The sequence below is a fragment of the Lagopus muta genome, chromosome 2 (genome assembly GCF_023343835.1).
Source record: "Lagopus muta isolate bLagMut1 chromosome 2, bLagMut1 primary, whole genome shotgun sequence".
Lineage (NCBI taxonomy): Eukaryota > Metazoa > Chordata > Aves > Galliformes > Phasianidae > Lagopus > Lagopus muta.
Window position 1 is genome coordinate 52,167,770 of NC_064434.1, and position 24,322 is coordinate 52,192,091.

At 36.9% G+C, this 24,322-nt stretch overlaps 1 protein-coding gene across 4 annotated transcripts in view; it reads left to right on the plus strand.

The window, feature by feature from the left end:
* The first annotated feature begins 875 nt into the window (after positions 1 to 875).
* LAMA2 (laminin subunit alpha 2) overlaps positions 876 to 24,322 on the plus strand; it is a 323,287-nt gene continuing 299,840 nt past the window's right edge. For 2 of the 4 annotated variants that reach the window (XM_048937148.1, XM_048937150.1), the window contains exon 1: positions 876 to 1,104. In XM_048937148.1, the coding sequence (XP_048793105.1) occupies positions 987 to 1,104 (118 nt within the window). In that variant the 5' untranslated portion in view covers positions 876 to 986. The remainder of the gene's footprint in view (positions 1,105 to 24,322) is intronic. The other 2 variants (XM_048937149.1, XM_048937151.1) reach the window with 1 other exon arrangement.

Sequence of the window (24,322 nt, forward strand, 5' to 3'; positions counted from 1 at the left end):
CTGGGAGAGAAGGAGCAGTGGCCTCCAGACAGCCGCGGAAGCAGTGGGTGCCCTCTGACAGGCACCAGAACTGAGGCCATGTGGGGTGAAACCACAGAACTGAGCGGCTGCAGTGAAGAGAGAGAACAAGTCTACTCAGCACAGAATAAAAGGCAAGGGAATAAACAGGCTGTGTTGCTGGATGCATCACTCTGTTGTACACAACATGCAGTGTCCCCATGAATTCGGGTTTGGTGTAACAAGAGAAATGCCAGCAGAAAAGGCTGTGGTTTGAGAAATGAAATAGGCAATGCATCAAATTCAAATGTGTTTTTCTGGACACCAGATGTCCCCATAAAAGTTGTTTAACGTTGACTTCAGCAAGCAAAGATGTGTTTGTGTGCATACATACTGTAGTACTTATATGGGGAAACATGCACAATTATCAAATCTCAGTATGAAACACAAAGAATGCTCAGCTGGAAGCACTGTGCTGAAGGACTGCAGGGATGCAGGGTGGCCGTGCAGTCAGTAGCAGGACTGCGCAGCTTGGCTTTGCACCTCCTGCAGACACCGCGTATCTCAGCTGAGCTCTGCTTTTCTAGCAAATGCCATCCATTATCTCCTTCTCCAATAAGCTTACAAGCAGGCTCGCAGTCTTGTTGTGTATTTTCTTCCATTCTCAAAATGACTTCCGAGATAGCCAGTCTTTTTCTATCTTTTAGATAACCTGATTTAGGTAACCAGGAGGCCGGGTGGGCTGTGAGAGCCGGGCACCGGCAGCCGCAGTTACGGCACGTGCCTCCCACGGCGCGCGGCCCTCGGCTGCCCCGCAATGCGCAGCTGCCCCCGGGGCTCGGCGGCCCCTTTGGCTTCGCGCGGAGCCGTCCCGCGGCGGTGGGGCGGAGAGCGGCGGGCGGGGTGGCAGGGGCAGGGGTGTGTCCTGCTCCTTGTCCGGGGTACCGGGGCCCGCTCGCGGCTCTCGGGTAGTTCACTCGCCTGTCGGGATGGGCCGGCAGCTCGGCCGTCCGGCACCGATGGTATGGGAAAGTTTGCCGTTCCTCCTGCTCCTGGCTGCTTTCTGCAGCCGGGGCCAGCCGCCGCCGGCGCCGCCGCCGCAAAGAGGTACCGGGGAACGGGAAGAGTGACGAGAGAGGGAGCCCCGAAGTGACAGCAGCTCGCGTCTCGCTCCGGGGCCGCGGGAGACATGGGGTGGGGAGCGGCCGTGACAACGGGGAGAGGGATGGGAAGCCCCCAGTCTGTGAGATCGGCGGGCACTGCTTGCTGGGACGTGGTCGGACCGAGAGGAGCTTATAGGAGAGCCTTAAAAACCATCTTAAGCTCTCAGTGCCCCTTCTGGTGCCTGCCTTGATGTTCTTTACGTTTTTAGCCCTGCTAAAAGCACTTCAGTAAGGATAGACGATGGGTGCAGTAAAATAGAGTCATGGGAATAGAGTCTGACTTCGAGTAGTATGTGATGCTGTGCTGTAGGCTGAACGCTTGGCATTAAGGATTTTTGGTCAGTTTAGGGTGTATTGAACTTTAAAAATATGCTGCACTATTATTTTTAAGAGGGGGGTGGGGGGCAGGGGGAATGTCTCAAGTTCCTTAATACTAATCTTACTGCATGAGGATAAATGACCATTGATGAAGTATATCTCTGTGGATGCTAGAATAACCCAGGGAGAAAATCCCTCCCAGAATTACACTTTGGTTAGTCGATGAATTAGTGGCAAACATGAAAGACTGAAAAATACTGATGTGGCTTTTTTTCATTTTTTTCCCAAACCTCTACAGTGAAGGGATGTGATCATCTTAAGTGAGAAAGAGGGAGTCTTGAGCTTTCATATGCTGCACTGTTGCTGCACTCTTATAAGTTCTGGTGATTCAGAGAGAAGCTCTAGCACATCTAATTTCATGTTAATAAAGTGATGATGGGACATAATCACAGATGAGTTCAAGTGCTGGCCTGCCAAATTTTAAAGACATTTACTGTCTTCTGAATTTCTTTCTGAGATCTGTCACAGCTGCTAGGCGGTGCTAGCACTGTGTAGAACTCAGTGTTGCCCAGGCAAAAGGTACTGAATTCCTTTGCAGTGCAAAAAGTTTGACAAGTGTGACTTCATCAAGTCCTAGAGGAGATATATGATGTACGAAAGTATTACAAGACCCTTGATTTATACCTTCAGACTTAACAACTCTTGTTTTTCCAGCTACAGTTATTTGGCAATACCCGTAACGCTGGATGGTGTTACTCTAATTGTTAGCACCAGTCAGATGTCTGCGGAGAAGATTATGTAACAGAGCTGCAATGCTTTGAAAAACAGAATTTGAGACATCACAGTGAATTCCCATGTTGTTTCTCAGAACAGAACAGTTCAAGAACATTTTGCACCTCAAACATGAGAACAATCTGTAATTCTGTGGGTTGTTTTTATTTCTTCAGTTTTTAAGTCAGTAGAAGATTTATTGTGGTCAGAAACCTGGAGTTAATTTTAAGTTTTTGTTTCTGCTACATATGTTGTTCTACTCTTTGTATGAATGCTAACTATTTAAGTAGAATTTCTCATAAAATAGTAGTATGGGAACCAAAAAGACGTGCACATCCTCTAATGTTGTTTCTTAAAGATACACCTAACTTATGGCCTGGGCAGACTTACTGAAGCACTATATAATGTTACTTTGAAAAGTTAACCCTTGGTGCATGCTCTTTTACATGAGATGTGAGAGAGACAAAGTAGCAAGAGTTTAGAAAGGAATAACCAATATTAGGGATGGGGATAAGAAACCGGTATACTGTGCTGTAACATGATCTGTGGTGTCAGCTGCTGAGAGCAACGGGGATAACTCAGGAAGTGCAGGTGTTCCTTCACATCACAAAAATCCCAAGTGTAAGTTGACTCTTAACAGGTGATGTAGATTAGATGCTCATGAAGTCAAAGGGAAATGGGGGGTGAACATCAATAATATAGAATAATAACATAAAATTAGCAGAATGTCACAGTGGCTGTTTGGTCAACGTTTTTTAGTTTGTCTATGGACACAGGTTATTAAAGTGAGTTTTCAGAATTCAGTTTAAAACTGCAGTATGGTATGTTATATCTATGCTCTTTTACACACATTCATTCTATATGCTAATAAGTAGCTTTGCAGGTAAAGATACGGTGTGGTTATTTGTAACATTTTACAAATTTTTGTCCATCCTGATTCCATCTAATTTAATAATCGCTTGAGGAAGTGAAAGCCGAGTATTTAGGTGAATATTAGGTTTAAAATGTGAGAAAGGAAAACACAATATTTAAAATTCTGGATAAGGTGTTGGAAATGGGTAGAATTGTCCAGTCTGACTAGTGCCATAAATCTCCATTTTGTGTACACACTTTGACTTGAATAAATCACAGCAAAACTGAGAGAGGTGGATCTTGTACAAGAATGTGAGATTTTCCCTAAGCAACAAGTAAAAATGTAAGATATATTTTGATATAAAAATCCTTAGTATTCATTTTTCATCTTACAGCTCTTTTTTTCTCTTTTTCTCTTTTTCTCTTTTTCTCTTTTTCTCTTTTTCTCTTTTTCTCTTTTTCTTCTCCCCCCAGGAGTCTTTCTTACTAAACTTGAAATACTAAAATCAGAACAGTGAATCTTTAACCTGTTCTACAAATCCCCTTTAAAATGATACAGCAAACAATCATTTTTAATTAGTTCAAGCTGGAGGAAGTTATTCACCCACACATGTTCTGATTTCTTATCCAACTACGTGGACTGACGTTTTTTGGAGATTATCACATTTTGGAATAGAAGGCAGTAATGAATTCCCAATATAAAGATTTTTTGTTTGTTTTTCCTGAAGTCCAGACTTGTAGGTCAGGAACAGTAATAGGATGCAAAGACAGGCTAATATAAAACAGTTTGTATAGCTGATTATTTTCTGTTCTTTTCCTATTTTTATATTAGTTAATAAGCCCATACCTAGTGAACATTTTTCTTTCTGAATGAGAGCAGTGTCCATAGTATCTGAGAGCTCTTACACCACAGGCTATACTAACAATAGTACAGCCAACATCTTGCTTGCAGATGTCAAATACAGACTTAAGTTGTTTGCTAAAATTTATACTGACTCCATTCATATCTTCAAAATAGGAAAGAGATTTCCTTGATGCTTGCCAATAAAGTTAGTTAATGAGTGCACTCCTGCTGATGACCATGTATTATTCTCTTATACCGGCTGCTGTAGTTGCTGGTTGTCTCATAGTTTCAGCTTTAATGCAGCTTTGATATTCTTAATCTAAACGTATAAATAAGAGAGATAATGAAGAAACTGGTAATGAATTTTGGACTGCTTCTGTACCATGGTTAAAGTAGAGGTTAGACCTTACTTCTTTTCCATTTTTAGGATTTATTTTGGCTAGGAAGTGATAGGATTTCCAGACACAGTATCTTGAATTATTGTGATATTTGTCCTGAGGAATAAGGAAGGTGTCTCAGGATTGTTGAACAAAAAACAAAAGATACAGCAGTTACTGCCCTCAACTTTTTGATAGGTTCTCTAATAGTTGCTCCATAGCATCGCATGGATTTGCTTTAGACTGTTCTCCCTGCCAGATTCCTCTAGCAGACATTATCTTTGAATCAGACCTTGTAATAACATTAAACTCTAAAGCAGCTGTAGAAGTATTATGCCAGGGAGCTCTTGTGAAACCTCGGGAAGAATGATGAATATTCCTACAGAGTGGATTATACAAATGCCATTACAACCCTTTCTCCAGTCACAACCCACATGTGCTTCTACTTCTGTCTTAATGGAGCTAAGGTACAATAAAAAAAATTACCAGAAGTGAACAAAATGTTTGTTTTTAACATTATTTTTATAACTATCAATTTTTATAGCAAATGGACATATCTTGTAATTCTTCACCTATCTGATGAGTAGGGCAGTGTCTGAGGTCAGTTAGAAAGAATAATTTTTCATCAGAAGAGTTTAGAGAACAGTTTTAAGTGTAATGTATTTTTTCATGCTACTATAGGAAAGTGGAACAAAGTTGTGGGGAGGCAGTGAAAAGTTCAAGAATAACAAATCAGAGGCACTGGTTTTCTGCACGCTTCCAGTGAGAGTTGAATAAGGATTTATTTTGCTTTTCTACACATATACAACCTCCTCAGATAAAACCTTAGAATTTTAGATGCAGTTTTCACTTGGACAATCTCTGTGTTCTGCTGAAAGACGTTGAACACAACTGTATGATTCCTCTGTTCATTCTGGAACAACAGACTGTAAGTCTGTTCTACAGAAAAATATGGATAGTTCTATTATAAGGGAATGCATCTATATTAATTTCCTTGGAGTGTATTGTGCACTGAGAATGAAGAATAAGTCTTGTACATTTGGTATTGTACTTCTAGGCTGGGAGAAAAAAATGAATTGAATGGCATCATTTATATAAATTATTGTGCTTCTAAATATTTATGATAAAATATGAGGCTGTTCTGAACATAATGCCTCCTATTTTTTTTTATGTTGGCTCATGGTGTCAGAGTTGGGTGTTGGTCTCATGGTAGTAGAGGCTGAACCTTCCCGCCAACGTTCCATTACATGTTGTTGCCATGAGACAGATGGCAGTGGAGGGGCAGTCAGATAGAATGGTGTCTGATATGGAAGTGGGTATGAAGCAAAGGCACGTAATTGAATTCTTCCATGCAGAAAAAAATGGCACCCACTGACATTCATCGACACTTACTGCATGCCTGTAGAGACCAAACAGCGGATATGAGCACAGTGTGGTGGGTGGTGCAATTCAGCAGTGACAACAACAGCAGATTACCTTTGCTGGTACCGATTTGTACAAGCACAGCATGCAGGCTCTTGTTCATCCCTGGCAAAAATGCATAGGTAATGGTAATGATTATGTGGAGAGATAGTGTTTTGTAGCTAAGAATTTGCTCAGTCAAGCAGTGATATTGTACTCTTTGTATCTGTTGTAGTTTCCATAGAGATAAATAAGACACATTATTCTCAGATTGACTTGTGTACTTAGGTTGCAGTGATAACTGTTTGGTGCATTTTCTAAACCTGGCTACAATACTAGGGAATGTGAATAGTCTGGAATTCTCTGAAACAAGAGAGCTTTATGAAACAAGAAATCCATGCTTGCTTAAGAATGCAAAGTAACATGTTAAACATACAGAGCTTTTCTATTTCTGATGTTTTCAAATAACAAATTCAACATGTGTATATGCGCAAGTTCCAGAAGCAGTGATTTGAGTGTGATTCAGTTGCACATCTGATTTAATTGTATGAATTTTGTGTGTATTTCTTGTAGTGACAACAAAAAGATGATTGTAGAGTGTCAAAAGTCAAACAATGAATAAAAGAATCCCCATATTTAGTGCATAGCTTCACCGGCTCTTGATACTAGCTAGTGTAAGTGGACAAATATTTCTGTTAAACATTCATTCTCAAAGAAGAATTGGACCTCACCAAAAAGGTATTCTTTAACATGGAAGGACATCTCCCAACTTCTGCCTATTTCGTTGAAAAATATATTTGTAGTATGTACACTCTTGACTATAGTGTCTTTCTCCAGCTGGTCACAGCTTTCCATTTTAATTCCACTGTACTAAGGTTGTGTGTGGGCTTAGGGTCTGTGTAAGTTGGATCAGCTTCCCCCCGTTACTTCTGTTATGGTTATATAGTAAATATGACAAATATTTTCTAAGCTCAGAGTTGCTGGGAAGCTTTTACATGCATATCCTACAATCACTGATTATGCATGCAACTTCAGTTCCCCCCCCCCAGCTGCAGTTTTGACACAGAAAACAAAGGTGGTCATTTGCCAGCAAAATTAAAAGTTAAACAGATGTACTGGCCTTATAGCATGTTAACTAGAGGGCAAAATGCACCGAGGCTTCTTGCTCCATTGGCAGGAGTTATTTAAAAGGGACTTTGAAGCTCAGTTTAATTGTGAAAATTTTTTTTGTACAGAAAATTGATGAAAAAGTCAATAGTAATAATCAAGAGCTTGAGTCACTTGGGAAAAGTAGAATATTATAGAAGAATGAATTGGAACTGAAGTAGTTATGACTTATTTGCTTATTCATGGAAGATATGACTTATCTTTTAGTCAGTATTGTTACTCTCTTTTTTTCTCTTCTTGCTGTCTTTCTTAGATGATAGTAGCTAAAGGGATAAGTGAATGCAGCTGTGTTCTAATATATTGGTTCTTCACATTACTAACGCACATGTGGTTGATTATATAGTACTTTGCTTCTGCTTAAAATACTTATTTGTTCTAACATTCCTTTTTAAAACTTTAGTGGTTCCGAGGTGGTGTAATGCAAGAGCACCAGCGCTTCCATGTAAGGGTTTACTGATCCCTAAGAAAGTACATGGAGGCAAGTTAGCAGATACCTCCAGATAAGCTTCAGTATAAGCTTGTACCTCTAGATAATCAGTAATCTGATTAGGGCTTGCATACTGCTGAAATCAGATCTGTCAGTAGCAACACAGTAAATTAATCTTGGAGTTTGCTGAATTGCTGGCTCTGTATGTGGTAGAAGCAAATATACATAATATATATATCTACACAGAGAAGAGCAGTGGACATCATGAGGAAGGATGCTGAGAACAAGATGGTGGACATTGCTTTTCAGTTAGTGAAAACTTTGTGTGCTTCCATATCTTCTGTGCTGTGTGTAACTCTTATCTCTGCATCTCAAGAGTGATACAGCAGAGTTTTAGAAGTTACTGAGAAAGGAGATTAAAATGACTGAGTGCTTGGAGCAGTGAAATTAAAAAGAAAGACTCAAAAAATCATTGTGTTTGGAGAGGAAATAGCAGGGAAGGGACAGAACAGGTTGCCCAGGAAAGCTGTGAATGCCACTTCTCTGTTCAAGGGAAGCTTGTATGGAACTTGGAGCAACATCGAGTGCATGAATGTCCAACTTTTTTGATTGCCTGGGCTCCACTGAGTGAAGTGGAATTCTCTTTGGATGCCGATACCTTGGTCACTCCAACAGTAATGCTTCCTATTGATTTCCATGGAAATTACAGCAAAGCAGAGCACAATAACACTGCTTTATTGAGCAAATTCTTAGCTACAAAACACTCTCTCTCCACATAATCATCACCAGCATCACCTATGCATTTTTGCCATCGATGAACAAGAGCCTTCATGCTGAGCTTGTAAAAATCTGTACCAGTGTAGGTGATCCACTGCTGTGGTTACTGCTAAAACACACCCACCACCTCATTGTTCTCATATCCGATGTTTGGTCTCTACAGACATTCAGCAAGCACAGATGAATGTCAGTGGGTGCCATTTTTTCTCTACAAAGGAGGTCTTACAGAAGTCCAGTAAAGAAACAAGATCAATTTTTTTAATTGCAACTCTGTACCTTCCATCTGACAATGTGCAGGTAATGTTTTTATGTGAACTGTAAATAGAATCAAAAGTATACCAACATTATGACTTTTTTTTTTTTTTCAGCAATCTTGAAACCTATTTTCAAATTTCTTTATCAAAATGGAAAGGCTCAGCTGCATGTTTTGTGGTGTTCACAGGACTGTGTTTAGCCAGTGTATCAAAATACATTAACTTATTTGCATTAACTAGAGTTGATACTACAATGAGCTCTCCTTGTGCCCTGGTTTCAGCTCAGTGAGGCTTATAGTGCCCTGGTGTTCAGTTGATGCTGAGGGGCCAGGCCAGGCCACTTGGTGGGGCAGAGACAGAGCTGCTACCATGATGACATGGGTCAGGGGGTGGCTACAGTGCGAGCTGTGCCAGGCTGTGGGCTGGACATGCCTGCTATAGTGGGAGTGCCCATGGTAAGGGAGCTGGAACTAGATCATCTTTAAAGCTCCTTTGCAGCCCAAACCATTCTCTGATTTGATTGAAGTTTGTACAGTTGCAAAGGCAAAAGTGAAGGTGAACTTTGAACTACTATCTACCAAGTGCAGAATTTAGGAGCACTGATGCAAACTGTGTGGAGTTTGGCTTAAAAAGTGACTAAAGGGTAGAATGCATTTTACAGAATGTTGATCTTCTGGAATTTACTGCCGTAGAAGATTATACTGATAGAAAACACCAACAGTTTCAAGAAGGAATTAGACAAATTCATGGACAGAGAGTCTGTAAAGGGATGCCAATAAGGGAGCGCTTAAAAACCCCTCACTCACTTCCTTTGTGCGATGCTGGGTAATATACAGACAATAACCACAGTGTCTCAGTAGTCTATATTATTTCTCCTATTGAATGTCAGAACCCTGTTTTGGAGGGAGTTGGAGGAAGGACTAGGGAAAAGAAAATCATAGAGAAACCAAGTGAAACTGGGGAGTAACAGATGAAGTTGAGGAGAGTGAGAGGGGATTGAAGCATCAAAAATGGAAAAGGAATTAGAGGTGGATGTGTAGCAGGACAGCTTGAAACTTCCCAGTCCTTTCTGAATGATCAGGAATTTGAGATGATACTACACAGTGGTGCTTGTTGAGAAAGTGAGAGGACTGTGAAATGAAAAAAGGCTCTCATTCTGGAATGTTACTGTTCCTTTCATTTCTACCTCTTGAGTTCTGTGTCCTTATGATTTGGAAGGTAAGATGTTTATGAGGAAACAACACATTATTATGAGGAAACAACACCATTGATTAGAATCAGAGAGTCATTTCTCAAAGCTAAGCAGTCCCAGTTTTCTTACTGTCAGCTTATATAACAAATGCTCTATGCTCCAGTTATCTTTGTAGCCCTTTGCTGGCTTGGCTCCAAAGCATCCATACCTTGTATTCAGCATTTGTGTGTTTGCGCACAGCAATTATGTGTGCATTTACCACTGCTGAGCAGAGATCACCTACATCATGCTTCTGGCAACTCTCTTCCTAACGTTGGCTAGAATTCTTGACATCTTTCACTGTGAGGGCACGTGGCTGGATCATGTTCAGTTTGTTCACTAGGACCTTCTCTGCAAAGCTGCTTTCCAACCAGTTGGCTACCAGTCAGTACTGTTTCATAAAATCCAAAAATTAAGATACTACTTCTGATGAAGTACCAACTAAGCATACCCTGACTGACTTCTTGAAGATGGACTCACATATGGCAGGAAAGTATTGTTTTATATACCTGTTCCTGCCTTTTCTTGTACAGTGAAAATCTAATCAGCAGAGAAGATATGGGGATATGTAAACCATTTTATTAAGTATTATGGTAATTTTTACTTTTTTATTTTTATTTTTTGAGTTTAGACTAAAGTTAGCACATTGCTAATGCTAGGAGAAGATTGAAGGACAGTTTTTTAAAAGTTTTGACAAGGTGTATGCCTGGCCTGGGATATAATTAATCTTAAATTGATGTGATGGAGCTGAACAATGTTGATATTGGAAGCTTATCTGTAATAGTTATAATACTAGTAGTTATCTAGTTTCCTTCAAATAACAGGACAAAAAGCAATGTTCAGGTGAAGAGGATGCAGCTGATTTCTTATGGCTCTGCTATTAGAGATCTAGTATGAAATAAGTGTTCCTCTTTATCTGTTAGATACTGTGAGTATTTAGAAATTCTAGCTCTATAGAAGATTGTGTACTGTCTATATGCTTTTCTTGAGAATCTCTGTGGAGGATGGGAAAATTTGGAGGAAACGCACTTCAAAACCAATCCACTGTACCTCCAGTGTAGAGACTGTTTTTACTCTTTTGTTCTGTGCAGTTGTGAAATGAACCATTTGTGCATTTGTCATACAAGAAATTCTAATCGTCTCACTTTTCCTTCATTTCAGTTGTAAATATTTTTCTAAGAAGTCTCGTGTCTAGGAACATGGAGAATCATTGCACAGAAAATTCTACTTTGAATAAGTTAGGAAAAGTAAATCTGAAACGGTATTAACAGCAGTTGTTGGACTAACTGTTGGTAAAAGCATGTGAAAACATTCCTTACTGTAACGTGTCAAATATGGACTTAAACTATTAGCCCTCTCTATCAGTTTTACTAGTCTCTGTGTTTATGTATTGCTTTATGAAAACAGGTTTTTTCCACAGTAATTGTTGTATGGACTATATATTGTGTGTAATGGAGGCTGAAGGGCCTAAGTAATGCATGTCTATGAGTACTTGGCAGACCCCCAGTGTCAAATGTGACTGGAGAACCATTTACACTACTTAGGTGCATGACTTTGATTGTGGAGTCTGAAGAGCATTTTTCTAGGCTCTTCTTGCCCACAAGTAGAACTGTTTCTAGGAAATGGAGATGATTTTTGCCACATGGTATGAGCATAAATATTTCTAATTAATGGAAAATACATTGATAAATGAATCTGTTAATTGATCAAGTACTTCTGTAAAAAATAAAAAAATAAAAAAATTCAAAGTGAGTCAATATTATTAAGACCTTCTAGAATGAGATGAAATTACTCAGCTCAATGTTTCAAAAATTGTAGTAATTGTTAAATTTCATGTTAAGGAGTCATTATATTCTAGTACAGCAGACCTTTATTCATTGAACTCAGTTTAAAAATGTGGCATCAGTCTAGAGTATGACAGTGCCTGTACAATTATTTTCTAGAAGTGAAATAGAACTTATGTACTACTTGCTAGACCAGATCCACAGAATCAAAAGAAATAATTTTCTGATCACCTGGTTTTTATTTAAGGCTGTTAGTTTAAATATCTGATGAAAAGTACCTGATATCACATAATGTGCATTAATTTTTGTATGAAAACTAGGTTTGTTTGAAATTATAGCAGAAAATCTTACTGACTTCTTTGAGACAAGAATTTAATTCCCAGTCTTTAAAAGGGGAGCATACAATCCAGGAAATAACATTTTGTTCAATCTTAATGTTGTTCTGAACATATGTAAGCATAAGCAGTTTATTTCTGCTGACTGCAAGAACAAAAGGAGCCGGAGGATCCCAGGGCTGTCAGAATGAAAAGCTAAGTTTTCAGCATGAGCTATAGTTGAAAACCAGTGACTGAGTTGCAATAGTGAGCTTTTAGTAAGTGCTCTTTTATGCTAAAGTGAAACCTTATTTCTATACTTGCATCAGTTATTGTAATTTCATAGTGGTTCATAACAGTAAACAAAGACAATGAGCTTTTAAGGTAAGCTTATTGTTGAAATGACATGAAAGGGGAAGTTTTAAAAAAAACAGATCCATCCTAAACTTCTTTAGGAATTAAATTTCTGTGTCCAAGATGAAAACTCTTTACTTTATCTTCTGGGTGGAAGAAACAGCTGTTCTGAATCTGTAAAGATCAAAGCATCAATTGGAATGTCATCGGATGGTACTTCCAGAATCCCACTCATCTATTTCATGAATGTTAATCACTCGTACACATCCACTTATGAATGTATGTGCGTTTCATAAAACATTTTATCAATGGTAATTTCAAAAAGGTATATAATTCTTTATAAATATTTCTTGAGTATTAATTAATAAATATTTGCAATAAGTAATAAATATTTGAGTAAATTTTTACACAAATTTTGTCCCCTGTGCTACACCATACACTGGAGGACTTTTATTTCATCACATGTACATTACTCAGCCAAAGATGCCACTTACTGTTTTGAACTGCTGTTTATTACTAGGCTGCATTAATATTCAAAATGAATTATTTATCTTCAGGAACAGTTTTGAGAAAATCTTTAATTTGAATTTTAGACTATGAATATGCCTGAGATACTTTTAGAGGTCTTTTCCAATCTTGGTGATTCTGTGGTTAACTCATTGCTCAACTTAATTGGAAATATTCTGTAGAGATGCATATATTTCAAATGTAATGTTTTTGCAGTCTTTCTGAATGCAAATGACTAGCTCCCCATATATATCAGTTGACAAAGAAAACAGTAACATGATAAGTGTACGTTTTTGAAAGGTGGTATATGTATTTAGGGGATTCTCAGTGGTGTGGAGAAGAGGGTGAAGCTGGAAGTAGTAAATGCTCTTTAAATAGTTAGAGATAGTGTCCTACACTTAACCTGCTATGTTTTCAGTGCTCTTATTTTGCAAATGCTTAGATTTGCGAAATGCTCAGTATGGGATTTTTGAAAAATATCCAATTACAGTTATTAGTTGAGTGCATTGTTATTGTAAAGTCAGACAGTAGAAGGACAATTAATAAATGAAAGACTTTGAAGTTTAGTGACCTTCTAAATCAGACAAAAATATATATTTTTTGTCTTTGCTAGTAAACTTACTGCAAACATGGTATTTGAACAACATAAAGAGGAAATTATATATAACTTAATAAAATCTAAAAAATAATGTCCTAGATTTGCATCTGGATTTTGTTACCACTCTCTAGATGCTACCCAGAGCAGCAGCATGCAGCATGGGAAATCTGATAATGTTGTGCATCTTGCAACATCATGCATTCTAAATTGAGCATGATTTCCTGTAGTACTGCTGATATGCCAGATAAAACAATCTTGGGTCCAAAATCAACCTTTGTTATAAATGGAAGCTCTTTGTTATCTGTATTTGTGCTGTGGTGTGTGATTAACTGTTTTTTATAGAAAGAGGAAGAACATATTTGTTTTTGATACTGTGTGTAGACTTGCTTTTAAGTGACAAGTAATTGCAACTTACATGATTGTTCAGTTCAAATGAAGTTAAATATTATTTTATGCTATGTTTTAAATGTAATAGTAGTTTTATTCAAAGCACCTTTATCTTCTATTCTCATACCTCAGATTTTTCATACATTAAATATGAATGTGTGTGTATATATATATATTATATATATAATATTATATATATAATATAGTATATATATATATATTTAATTGTATTCTGACAAAGTTAGAAGTCTTTAAGGTATCCTCTCAGGAGAATCCAGTTTTGGTAGTAAGGTTAGAAGCCTATATTTAGAAGTTTGAAAAGTCTGTGTTACTAATTGTATGGGAACCACATAATCATGACCTGAACCTCTGATTGACCACCTGAGGCGAGCAATGAGTCAGCCATGGGAGCACAGGTGAAGGTAATTCAACTCTGCTACCGGAAGGGGTGGAGCCATTAAATAAAATGTCCTTAGAAATCTGGAGACTGCTTCCCATATCCAAAGCCAAAGGAGTTTGATCTAAGTTCTCATGAGCGATGTGAGGCTTATAATGGACAAGATCATTCATTACACAAACTAGGGCAGTTAGGGAAAAAATGTGAGTGCTTTTTGGGTGTGAAGTCCTCCTTCAGATATAAAGTATCTTAATAATGCCTTTATCTCCATGAAAGACAAAACAACATATGTCTCTGAACCTTGTAACGTTCAAAATTGTTTGAAACCTTAGTAAGTACTTGTGAGGTGACATTTGTTATTTACTAAAAGCCACCTTCCTTTACTACAGAAAAACAAGGAAAAAAATGAAAAATGACTTGCAGGTTGGGAAAGTGGCCTTAGAGGATAGCAATATCTTTAAGAAGATGAATTGGTGTAATTTGGTGGAGAAGTAGAAACTACAGGAACATGAACTTCAAAAATCTTCTAAAAGGGTAGTGAATAATAACAGGTATATTATGGACAGAAGACAACTTTAGTACAAGCTGTAGATCTGTCCATTTAAGTAGCAAATGTGTATAATTATTTTCCCTCTGGGTGCTATTACTATCTGTGTTATCCTGGATGTCTCATATATTTTGTCTCTGTCTAACGTACTTTGAAAAACTCTTTTAAATATGAGATGCTCAACTCCATATTCCTAGTTGCATTAAAAATAAGATATGCACCTGTTTGTCTGTGGATTTTGCAGTCATACATCTATAAAATTAAATAATATTCAGGCTTCAAAGTAAGATAGTAATCTAAGTTAATATGGCTAGACTTTTTCAGGGAGAATATTCTGCTACCTGTGATTCTTAAACTGCCTTTCTAGGAATATGGAGTGACTGTAATTGCAGTTGTTCAATGTATTGAATGTTGTAGATGAAGTTCATTGGAGTTCACCCACATTTGACAAAGTCAGCAAGTAAATATAATACTGGTAACTCCTTCTCTCCTTTATTTGATTAATGGTAAGTGCAGACATACTGCAAAGGATCATAGAATGGCTTGGGTTGAAAAGGACCTCAAATATCATCTAGTTTCAATCCCCCTGTAATTTTTTAGTGTGATCTGGAGTCATGTAAGCATTATAAATTATAATGGGCTTTTCAAAGATCTTGGTCACTTACTAGTCACTTACATGTTACTGAAATGAATGCATTCTTAGTATTTGAGTTTTTTGTTTGGCTTCCAATTTGTAATGAAAACTTATATTTTGGAATATGATAGAGGTAATACAAACATTGATGAACATAGTACTAATACAGTCAAGTTTGAGTTGTTTCCAAATGAAATGAATATCACAGATATCTCTATGTCATGAATATGTATGTGTCGTATGTATTTTTTGTGCTTAATCAGTTGTAAGTTTATTATTAGCATGAACGAAAACGCTTCTAATGCCATTCCGTTGTCTGGTTGCAATTCAGGAAGGTGAAAAACATCCAGAAAATAAAATACACTGGGAGAAAAGGCACCATGTACTTATCACCATGCACTTACATGTGGGACACTGCTTAATACCTTGCACAGACATTTAGAAATTAAGATTATCTTCCTTGTCTTGTTCCTCAAGGAAGTAATTCTTTGTCAGCTTTTGTAAAATGGAAATTGCCTTTACCATAGTAAAAAAGTGAAGTTGAGTAATTTTCTTACAATCTGTAAAACCTGAAAAGTTAAAGTCCAGTACCAGATGCAGATTCTCACAGAATATATTTTGTGATACTTCTTTTATTGTTTACCCTAAGGCTGAAAATTTCTTGTCAAGTGGCGTAGAGGTAGGTACATGAAAATCCTTCAGTGGAGCATTTGCATCCTGGTTCCTTTTGGGAACTGAAAGCTTTAGGGTGGAGCTGAAACGCCTTTTCTACAACCCTGTTTCTATAATTGAGTGTTATAGGATTATGCTGTAGGAAAGAAAACAAAAGTAATTAGCATGTGAAGCTGTACAATCAATGAATATACAGATGTTATACTATACCAAAAAGCTTGGCTACGTAGTTATTACACCAAAGCAGAAAAGATAGGATGCTTACCCATATCCTGGGCTTGCTTAGGAAACTCCAGTGGAGTGGATCTCCAGAGGAGATCCTTCCCTACTAGTAGTCAGCTCTTAAATGGGTCTAGGAGAGGCGGAGCCAGGCTGCACCCCTTCTGGCAGCACAGGTGAATTGCCTTCACCTGTGCTTCCCATGGCTGACTCATTGCTCACCTCAGGTGATCAGTCAGAGGTTCAGGCTGTGACTCAGCAGTTCCCGTACAGAAGCCAAAATAGTCAGCACGAATACTGTGCAGCTGAGAACTGTAACATACGCCAGATTGTACTTTGTTAGCAGACAATACACGAAGGTGTTAAAAAAGGGATTTCTTTAGCTTCTTATTACATCAGATTTATAAGAAGTTTTGAAACCACGGGGTCAATAATGACTTAATTCTGTGGTTATATGTACAAGTAGGCTGTCAATTTATGATGTAAATTTAACAAGCCAAAATGTGCTGCAGGGGAACTGGATAAACTCTATGGTCTTCTCCTATTAGTAGAACTGAGATTAATTTATTTGAGAATACAGATATATTAAAAGTGTATCTAAAATGAGCTGTGATACGGGAAAAAACTTCTTGGAATATATCTAATCATGAAAAATATAAATATATAGAAGCTCATAGACACATACTGACACCAAAATTTGGAGATAATTTGAACAAATATTTGGAAACTAAAAACAATGCTAATAAAAGGAGTATTGAATGCAGAGAAAGTTTATATTGGATTTCAACATTTTCTTCAACTAATAAACAAGAATGTTGAAGCAGAAGACTGGAAAACTATTGCTGATTTGGGGTGATGTTTTCCTGTGTCTTCTGGGATACTTAGTTGTTCCTGTGTCAAACCTCATGCATTACGTGAAACATAAATTTGATGCAATGAATCAACTCCTATGTTCCTAAAATATTAAAGGGAGATGAGGTAGCAGACGGAAAACAACTAGAAGAAACTTGAAATAGTTCTAAGCTCATAAGATTTTCTCCGTGTATAACCAAGATGTTATAATCACAATACAATTGTGTATAATCAATAGATATCAAGATGTTACAATTGCAATATAATCAAAAGAGTAAGGCAAAGCAAACAAGGATCACAAAAGAGAATAAGTAGAAGAGCTTACCCTTGGGTTGAGCTCACTAGAAGATACCAAAGAGGAGGATCTCCAGAAGAGATCCTTCCCTTCTGGTAGCCAGCTCTTAAATAGGTCCAGGAGGGGTGGAGCCTGGCTCCACCCCTTCCGGCAGCACAGGTGAATTGCCTTCACCTGTGCTCCTCTGGCTGACTCATGGCTCACCTCAGGTGATCAATCAGAGGTTCAGGCCATGACTCAGCAGTTCCCATACACTCCCTTATATACCTGTTGTATAAATAATATTTATTCTGGTAGAGTAGCCTGAAATCCCTCAGTAGGCTTGAGGCATGATGGAAGACTGTAAATCTCCACCTCCATCATTTGCTTTGATCTTATAATTTACTTTAAAAAAATAACAGCATTCAGACTGTTCTAAAAAAGCTTTTATCTTGTGATTTATGTGCTGTTTGTTGTCAATAAACCTTTGAGACAGGAAAGCTTATTTGATGCCCAGTAGGGTGCTGAAAATATTAAAATGCCTAGCATGTTAATGAAAAGCTTTTCTTTCTTTCATTTTTCTAACAATGTTACTGTATTTCTCTTAAAAAAGAAACTTAAAAAAGTTTCCCTTACAAAAGCTCTGCTCTGCTGAGGTGGAAATCAAAACTTCTTCTAGTTTTGTGAAGAACACAAGCTGGAAGAACGTGTTCCTTACATTTCCCTGTCAGCATGACCTAATCACCATCTGACTGTTTGGCTCAAGACATGAATTTTTATTGTCATTCAGTATTTAGCCTCTTTGGCTTACTGAATGTTAAAGGAACTTAAAGCCTACCTTTTGTCTTGTACAGCATCAGATGACCTGAAACTGTCTCTTTTGTTATATGACTCTAGGCCAGCTCTCAAATGACAGAGATCTTCAGTCAACTGTTCTCATATGATTTCTCTTAGACAAGAAGACATTCTTATACTTTCTATCTGAAGTATCACAGTTGTATTTTAAAAATATTATTGAATTACCAACTTTGGGTATGAACTATAAGTGAAGAGAGAGTATAGAGCATAAAAAAAACTGTCAAAAGCAGACAGTACTGATTGAGCATTCTTGATAAAATGTCTGTCGTAGTTTCTGGCAATCAATCAGGAAAAAAATGTCGTAAGGAAAGTAGGTAGGAAGAAAAGAGGGGATGAAGAAAATAAATTTAACCTGAAAGATTAAGGAATGCAATGGTTCTAATTCAAATAAAACTAAATAAATCAATGCACTTAAATTTATTGACTTATTCAGAAACAACAAAGCATATGTGAAGGCTAATAGGGAAATTTTTCATAATATTATAACAGTATAAAACAGTGGGACAAGTGTACTATTCTGACAAAGAAGGATTCATCTATGCTTTTTCTAGAAAGCAGAATTGATCCATGGAATGGTGCCGTGAAAGTCAGTACTTCAGTACAGAAGCTAATTTCTTGCACTTGCAAGTTGGTATCAAAGGCTAAAGAAGTCATCTGTTTGCAGCTAATGTCAACCTTGATGTCTTTTAAGGAAGCTGCCTGCCATATCTTACTGAATTTATTTTAATGGTCACTCAGCTAATTCAGAACTACTTAGATGATGTGTCAGCGGAGAAGAATATGCCAGTAGCTTCTTGCTCAAGCTTGGCTTAGTGTATGGTTGTGGTCCGTAAGGCTTTAAACCACTCAAAATGTGGTAGGCTGACGGAAGGGGAATTTCCCCTCCAATTCCTGGTCGAGGAAGGCTCAGAGGAAAGAGAAAATCTAAGAGGTTTTCATGTCTTTCTTATTTTTGCAAAGTGCTTTTATGACAGGATTTTGCACTCTTGTAGACAATTTGTACGCCTTAAAGGATGTAGTTGATTTCTTTTGTTCAGCTAATCTAGGACACTAGGGACCTTACACATAAGAAGATACCAAGAGTCTCTGCCTCTGACTCATAAGAACTTCTGGCAGAAACGTAGGTATGACAAAATCTTAGGTAATTAACTTTACTGATTAAAAAAATATATAAATGAAATTGGTAAAGAGGTCTGTTGTTTGTTATAGGCTGTAGTAAGACTTTTTTGGACCTTGTATAGACTTTCATATAGGGTCATGGAATTCTTTCTTGTTCCTTTATTAAATTGTGGGATAAGTTTCATACTCATGCTGGTTTTCTTTGTTTTCCTGTTTGTTTGTTTATTTGTTTTAAGACAGTGTATTTACAAAATTACTTTGAGTGGGCTCTTATGTTGACTATGCCATTCCTTTGGGCTAATTTCCTAATTTTGTATTGCATTTCCTTCTTCATAGGGAAATTTTATACATGAAGCCTTATAGTTCACAGTCTCTCTGAGTTTAAAAATTCTTCCCACTGATCAGTATGTTCTGTATTTCCCACTGAGCAATATGTTCTAAATGCTTACAGAAATGGTTAAAAAAGCAGCATATAAGAAGCAGTAACATATTGACAATGCTATGTAAAGAAGACAACAGAGGCTTGATTTGAAAAGAAAACCTGTGCTTTGTAATGACACTTTTTCTTTATTGTCACTGTGAAGAACGGCTGTCATCTTTACTGTTAGAAAATAAAGGCATCAGTGAATATTAAAGTAATATCAGCACTTAAAGTAATATATAGTTAAGTGATGTGAAGACATGAAAATTAGTTTGTGATTGTGCATGCTTAAATTAGACTTTGGGGTTCTTGGGAAAAATTGTAAGCTTTGTGGTAATTCTTCCTGTTGGAGAGAAGGAAGCACCTGTGGGAGTTTGTAGATACATAACACTTTTATGTAAACCTGGTAATCATTAGCAGGACTGGACTAGCAGCAAAGATGTTCTTCATTCTGGTCCACAAGAAAGCAAGGCAACAAAACTTAAGACCAAACTTGCTATATAGAAAAAAATATCTTAATAAATAGTGCTTACAATTATTTTTTATCAGATTGCACAGATAAATTTTCTTAAAGGATTGTGTTTATTTTTTAAAACAATTAAGTTGCTGATAGTTTATTTAGATCTTTATTTTGCATTAGGTTAATTGCATTGGATACAGTGAAGACAGGCATGTCAGATACCAAACTCTGTAGCTGACAACAAATTTTGTTAAATACAGAGGAAAATTTTATATTGCATCTTTGCTTTTTCTTCATGGGGGTAAGGTTGATTCTCTCCACGCTAATGACCAAGTAACTGGTGACAGCGTGTGGGTCTTGAGGCAAGGATTGTGATTTCTTAGATAGGCAGAACAGCTTAGAGCTATACAAGTACTTAGGTGTCAGTAAGATTTGGCCCTGATAGTAACATGTCTTATGTGTCCCAGCTGTGGTCTGGAGCTGTGAGTTGTTCCCTGATTGAGAGAATTTGGAAAGGGGCAGCATATTCTCCCTTGCTTATCTTTCTTCGAACATATAGATGTTATTGCTCCTGCCTTCAACATTTTTACGCTGCTGCCTTACAGGTGATTGATTAGCTAAAGTTATTGAAAGTATTCCTTCATGTCCTCTTTGCAGTTCTACACAGTGCAGCTTTACATACAGACCATTTGGATAGCTAGACATTTGATCGAAGTATAAGGGACAGTCAGGCACTTGCATCTGAAAATGCACTAGTTTACCCTAGTGACTTTTTTTTCTACATGAATCAAACTGTTCTAGTGCTAAATCTTTATGAAAGTGTGACAGAACTACAAATGTAAGTGTAGGAATAGAAATTGAGGCAAATTAAGTGAGACTCACAGTGTGCAATAACTAATCCTGACTATAAGTGCTTAGTTCTTGTGTCATGAATATCACAATGTAGACATCACATCCTGAGAGAACTGTTCAAATAAATACTATTTGATTTTGTCTGAGGTGGGTATAGGAGCCTTGTATTTAAAGGGAACATTATTAGGATTTGCAGTTTTGATATTCAACATCTGTTTTTCAGTAAATAAATACATTTGGAAAATGTACATACTACTAGGTTTCTGCCAGACACCTGATCCTGTGTTGTGTTGTCATTGAAATGTTCCTGAGGACACCTGTAATAATAATAACCCATCTTGGAGGAATGAGCATTTGTGCTGTATTTTTTGAGTTTTTAATCATATTGAAAATAATTATCTGTCTTTTTAGTGTGACTGTTTCCAGTAAAAGAACAGGTTTTAATGAGATCTAATAGTCATTTTTTAAATGAGGGTATTAGAAAAAGATGCAAGAAAAAAATTACTTTAGATTATAGATCTCTTGATAGTTCCCTTCAGGACTGAGTAGTAATTAAAAAATAGCTAGTTTTTATGGAGGATGTCTTTAATTTCTGCAGAGTGAAAAAGAATATCAGTTGTCTTCTCACATTCAGCTATTGTGATGATGTCACTATGGAATATCTAAAAATATATTTGTAATAGCATTTCCTTTTAAAGAAAGTTCTCTTGATTTCATATGTTATAGAAAAGCTTCTACAGATACTGATGTATTTAGATAATTTTATGGCTAAATAATTAAAAGAATTTTTATTCTCAGCAATAGAAATTGCAGAATAATAAGTATAGTTTCAGTTCATGAAGATAATGTACTATTTCAAATGCACCCAACCTTGCCTGTTGAACCACATAACCTGGCAGAAGTTGCACTGCAGCCACCCCCTGCCCCACACCATCATAGCAGCAGCTCTGTCTCTGCCTTCATGAGCACCCAGGCTTTGCTCCTCAGCACCAATGAAACATTTGTGCGCTGTTGGCCCCATCAGGGCTTAAACCAGGGCACAGTGAAGTGCTAGCTCAGGTTATGGCAAACAAGATTATGGATTTCGATACATTGGCTAAACACAGTCCTGCACACATCAAAAAATATGCAGCCATGCTTTTCATTTTGATAAAGAAACTTGAAAATAGGTTTCAAGGTTGCTGAAAAAAGTCCAAAAAATTAAGTTCCGTTATTTTATATACATTAACTATATTTAATGTTTAATGACAGCTGTACCAAAAGTAATACCTCCTGTTTTATGACATTGGCCCACAACATCATTGTTCATTGCTGACAGAGATGAATAGGTAGTGATGATGACTATGTGGAAATATAGTGTTATATAAATGAGAATTTGCTCAGTCAAGCAGTATTATTGTGCTCTTCGTATCTGTTGCAATTTCCATGGAAATAAATGAGGCATTACTTTTGGACTCATCTACATGTGTATACGGTCAAAGATAATTCCTCTTCACTCAGTGTAGCCCAGGTATTGAAAATGTTGAACGCTGATGCTCTCTGGGGTTCAGATAATTGATATATATATATTTTAAGAAATGAGGTGATGTTCAAAGCACTAATGAGTTCATTCAACTGTGTAAACTTACACTCTTCTTTGAGAGTGAAGGATGCAGAAAGTTCCATACTTTTGCTTGAAGAAATGTTATGAAGTACAATTTCAGTATAATTGTTACACATATTCTAAATACAGAGAAGTCAGTGCTTCTCTAGCTGGTCATTCTCAAATGTGACATTTTCATTGGTGAGTGAGAAACCTCACCTGGAGAATGAATGATAAATGAATGGGCAGCAGTCTAAGATACTCTTTCTTTCTGACTTCATTTAAAAAAATTGAAGTTTTCTTTATTCTGAACTGTCATTATCATAATCTCACTGTTGTGGCTGATACTCAGAGATCACATCTTACTGGTAAACTTGAAAGTGACAGCATAAGATAGTCACCACTATGTAGTTACGGATGCCTTCTGTGGCTAGTTGACAAGTATTAGTTCATTTAGAAATTAAGAGAAATCATACCACAGGACACCTTCACATTATGTTTGTGTTATTTGTTTGAGAAGGCACAGGAAAGTTTCTAACTGATATTTAAGATAACGGGAAAGATGAAGAAACTGAAATAGATAACATTTACTAAACATTTAGTAAATGAGACTTCAAATATTTGCCTCTGTCTTTTTGTTATCCCTTCTGTTTCCCCTTCTAAGCCACTTCACCACCTCCCACATTCTCCTATTAAGTGTTTATTTTTTCATGGATTCAGAGTCCAACCTAAATTCCCAGATCCATAGTTTCATTACACCATTATTCTTTGCTTTGAAACTAGTGGTGTCAGTCTTGTCCCCACTGTATTTGTGGTGAAATTAATCTAGATCTTTGCTGATTTTGGCTTTACAGTTATTACACAGTAAGTGTTTAATAGGAAAAAAACAAAACCCACCGCTCCTTGCAGAACCAGTAATGCAAGTGTGAAATAAATCCTTCAGGTGCATTCAGAATTTACCCTTGTGAATGAGTATGAGAAGAAACTTAAAGCAGTGTAATATGAATGACTGAAAATCTCATCAGATATCTGAAAAAGCATGGCTTTAAAAACATTAAATTATGTAGTGAAGAGAAATGGAAATGGCAATATAAGCAAAAGAATACATAATAAATAAAAGAACATAACTGATATGAAATAACATTTATGAGTAGATATTGGAAAGCTAAATAATCTGCAAAAGAAAAACAGGATTTTGGTGCTGTCAATAAAGACAAGAGCAGCTTTTTGAGAAAGAAAACCATCCACAAAATCCTTGGGACAATGCAGATGGTTTTTATTTAATGATAGGAAGGGATAAAGTGTTTTTAAGAACATCATGCATTTTTCGTTCCCCCCCCCCCCAACAGAAAAACAGGAAAATGGCAGATGTTACACCAGCACTTGAAAAGCAGAAATATAACATTCCAGGTAGTGGTAGGCTGATTAGTATTAACGCAAAGAATAATCTTGCAGCAGATTGATAACTGGAGGCTATCAAAGTGCATTGTACTTTTGTGATTAGATTAGAAATTAACTAGAAATCCAATTCTGAGAAGTAGTCTCCTGAAACAACTGTAATAAACTTTATTACACATTCCAGCAATGTTGACATATTTAGTTCTCTAAATTATTTAGTTTACTTTGATCAACTTAACTTCATTAAAATTAGTATTCTCTGAAGTTCAATACATCTGAGATTTAATAACTTATATCCCAGAGGAACTGTAAACAGAAAATCAGGTAGTGTGCCAGAGTATCTTTTCTTGTGCAGAGGCTGTTTATGATCATTATAACATATCTACAAGGAAATCTGAAGTTGTAACTAGTAAATATTATAGGTGTCATAAACTTTAGTTAAGCCACCATTAAAATATACAAATTCTTACAAAGTTTTACAGCACAATATATTATCTATTGCATAGTAGCCTAA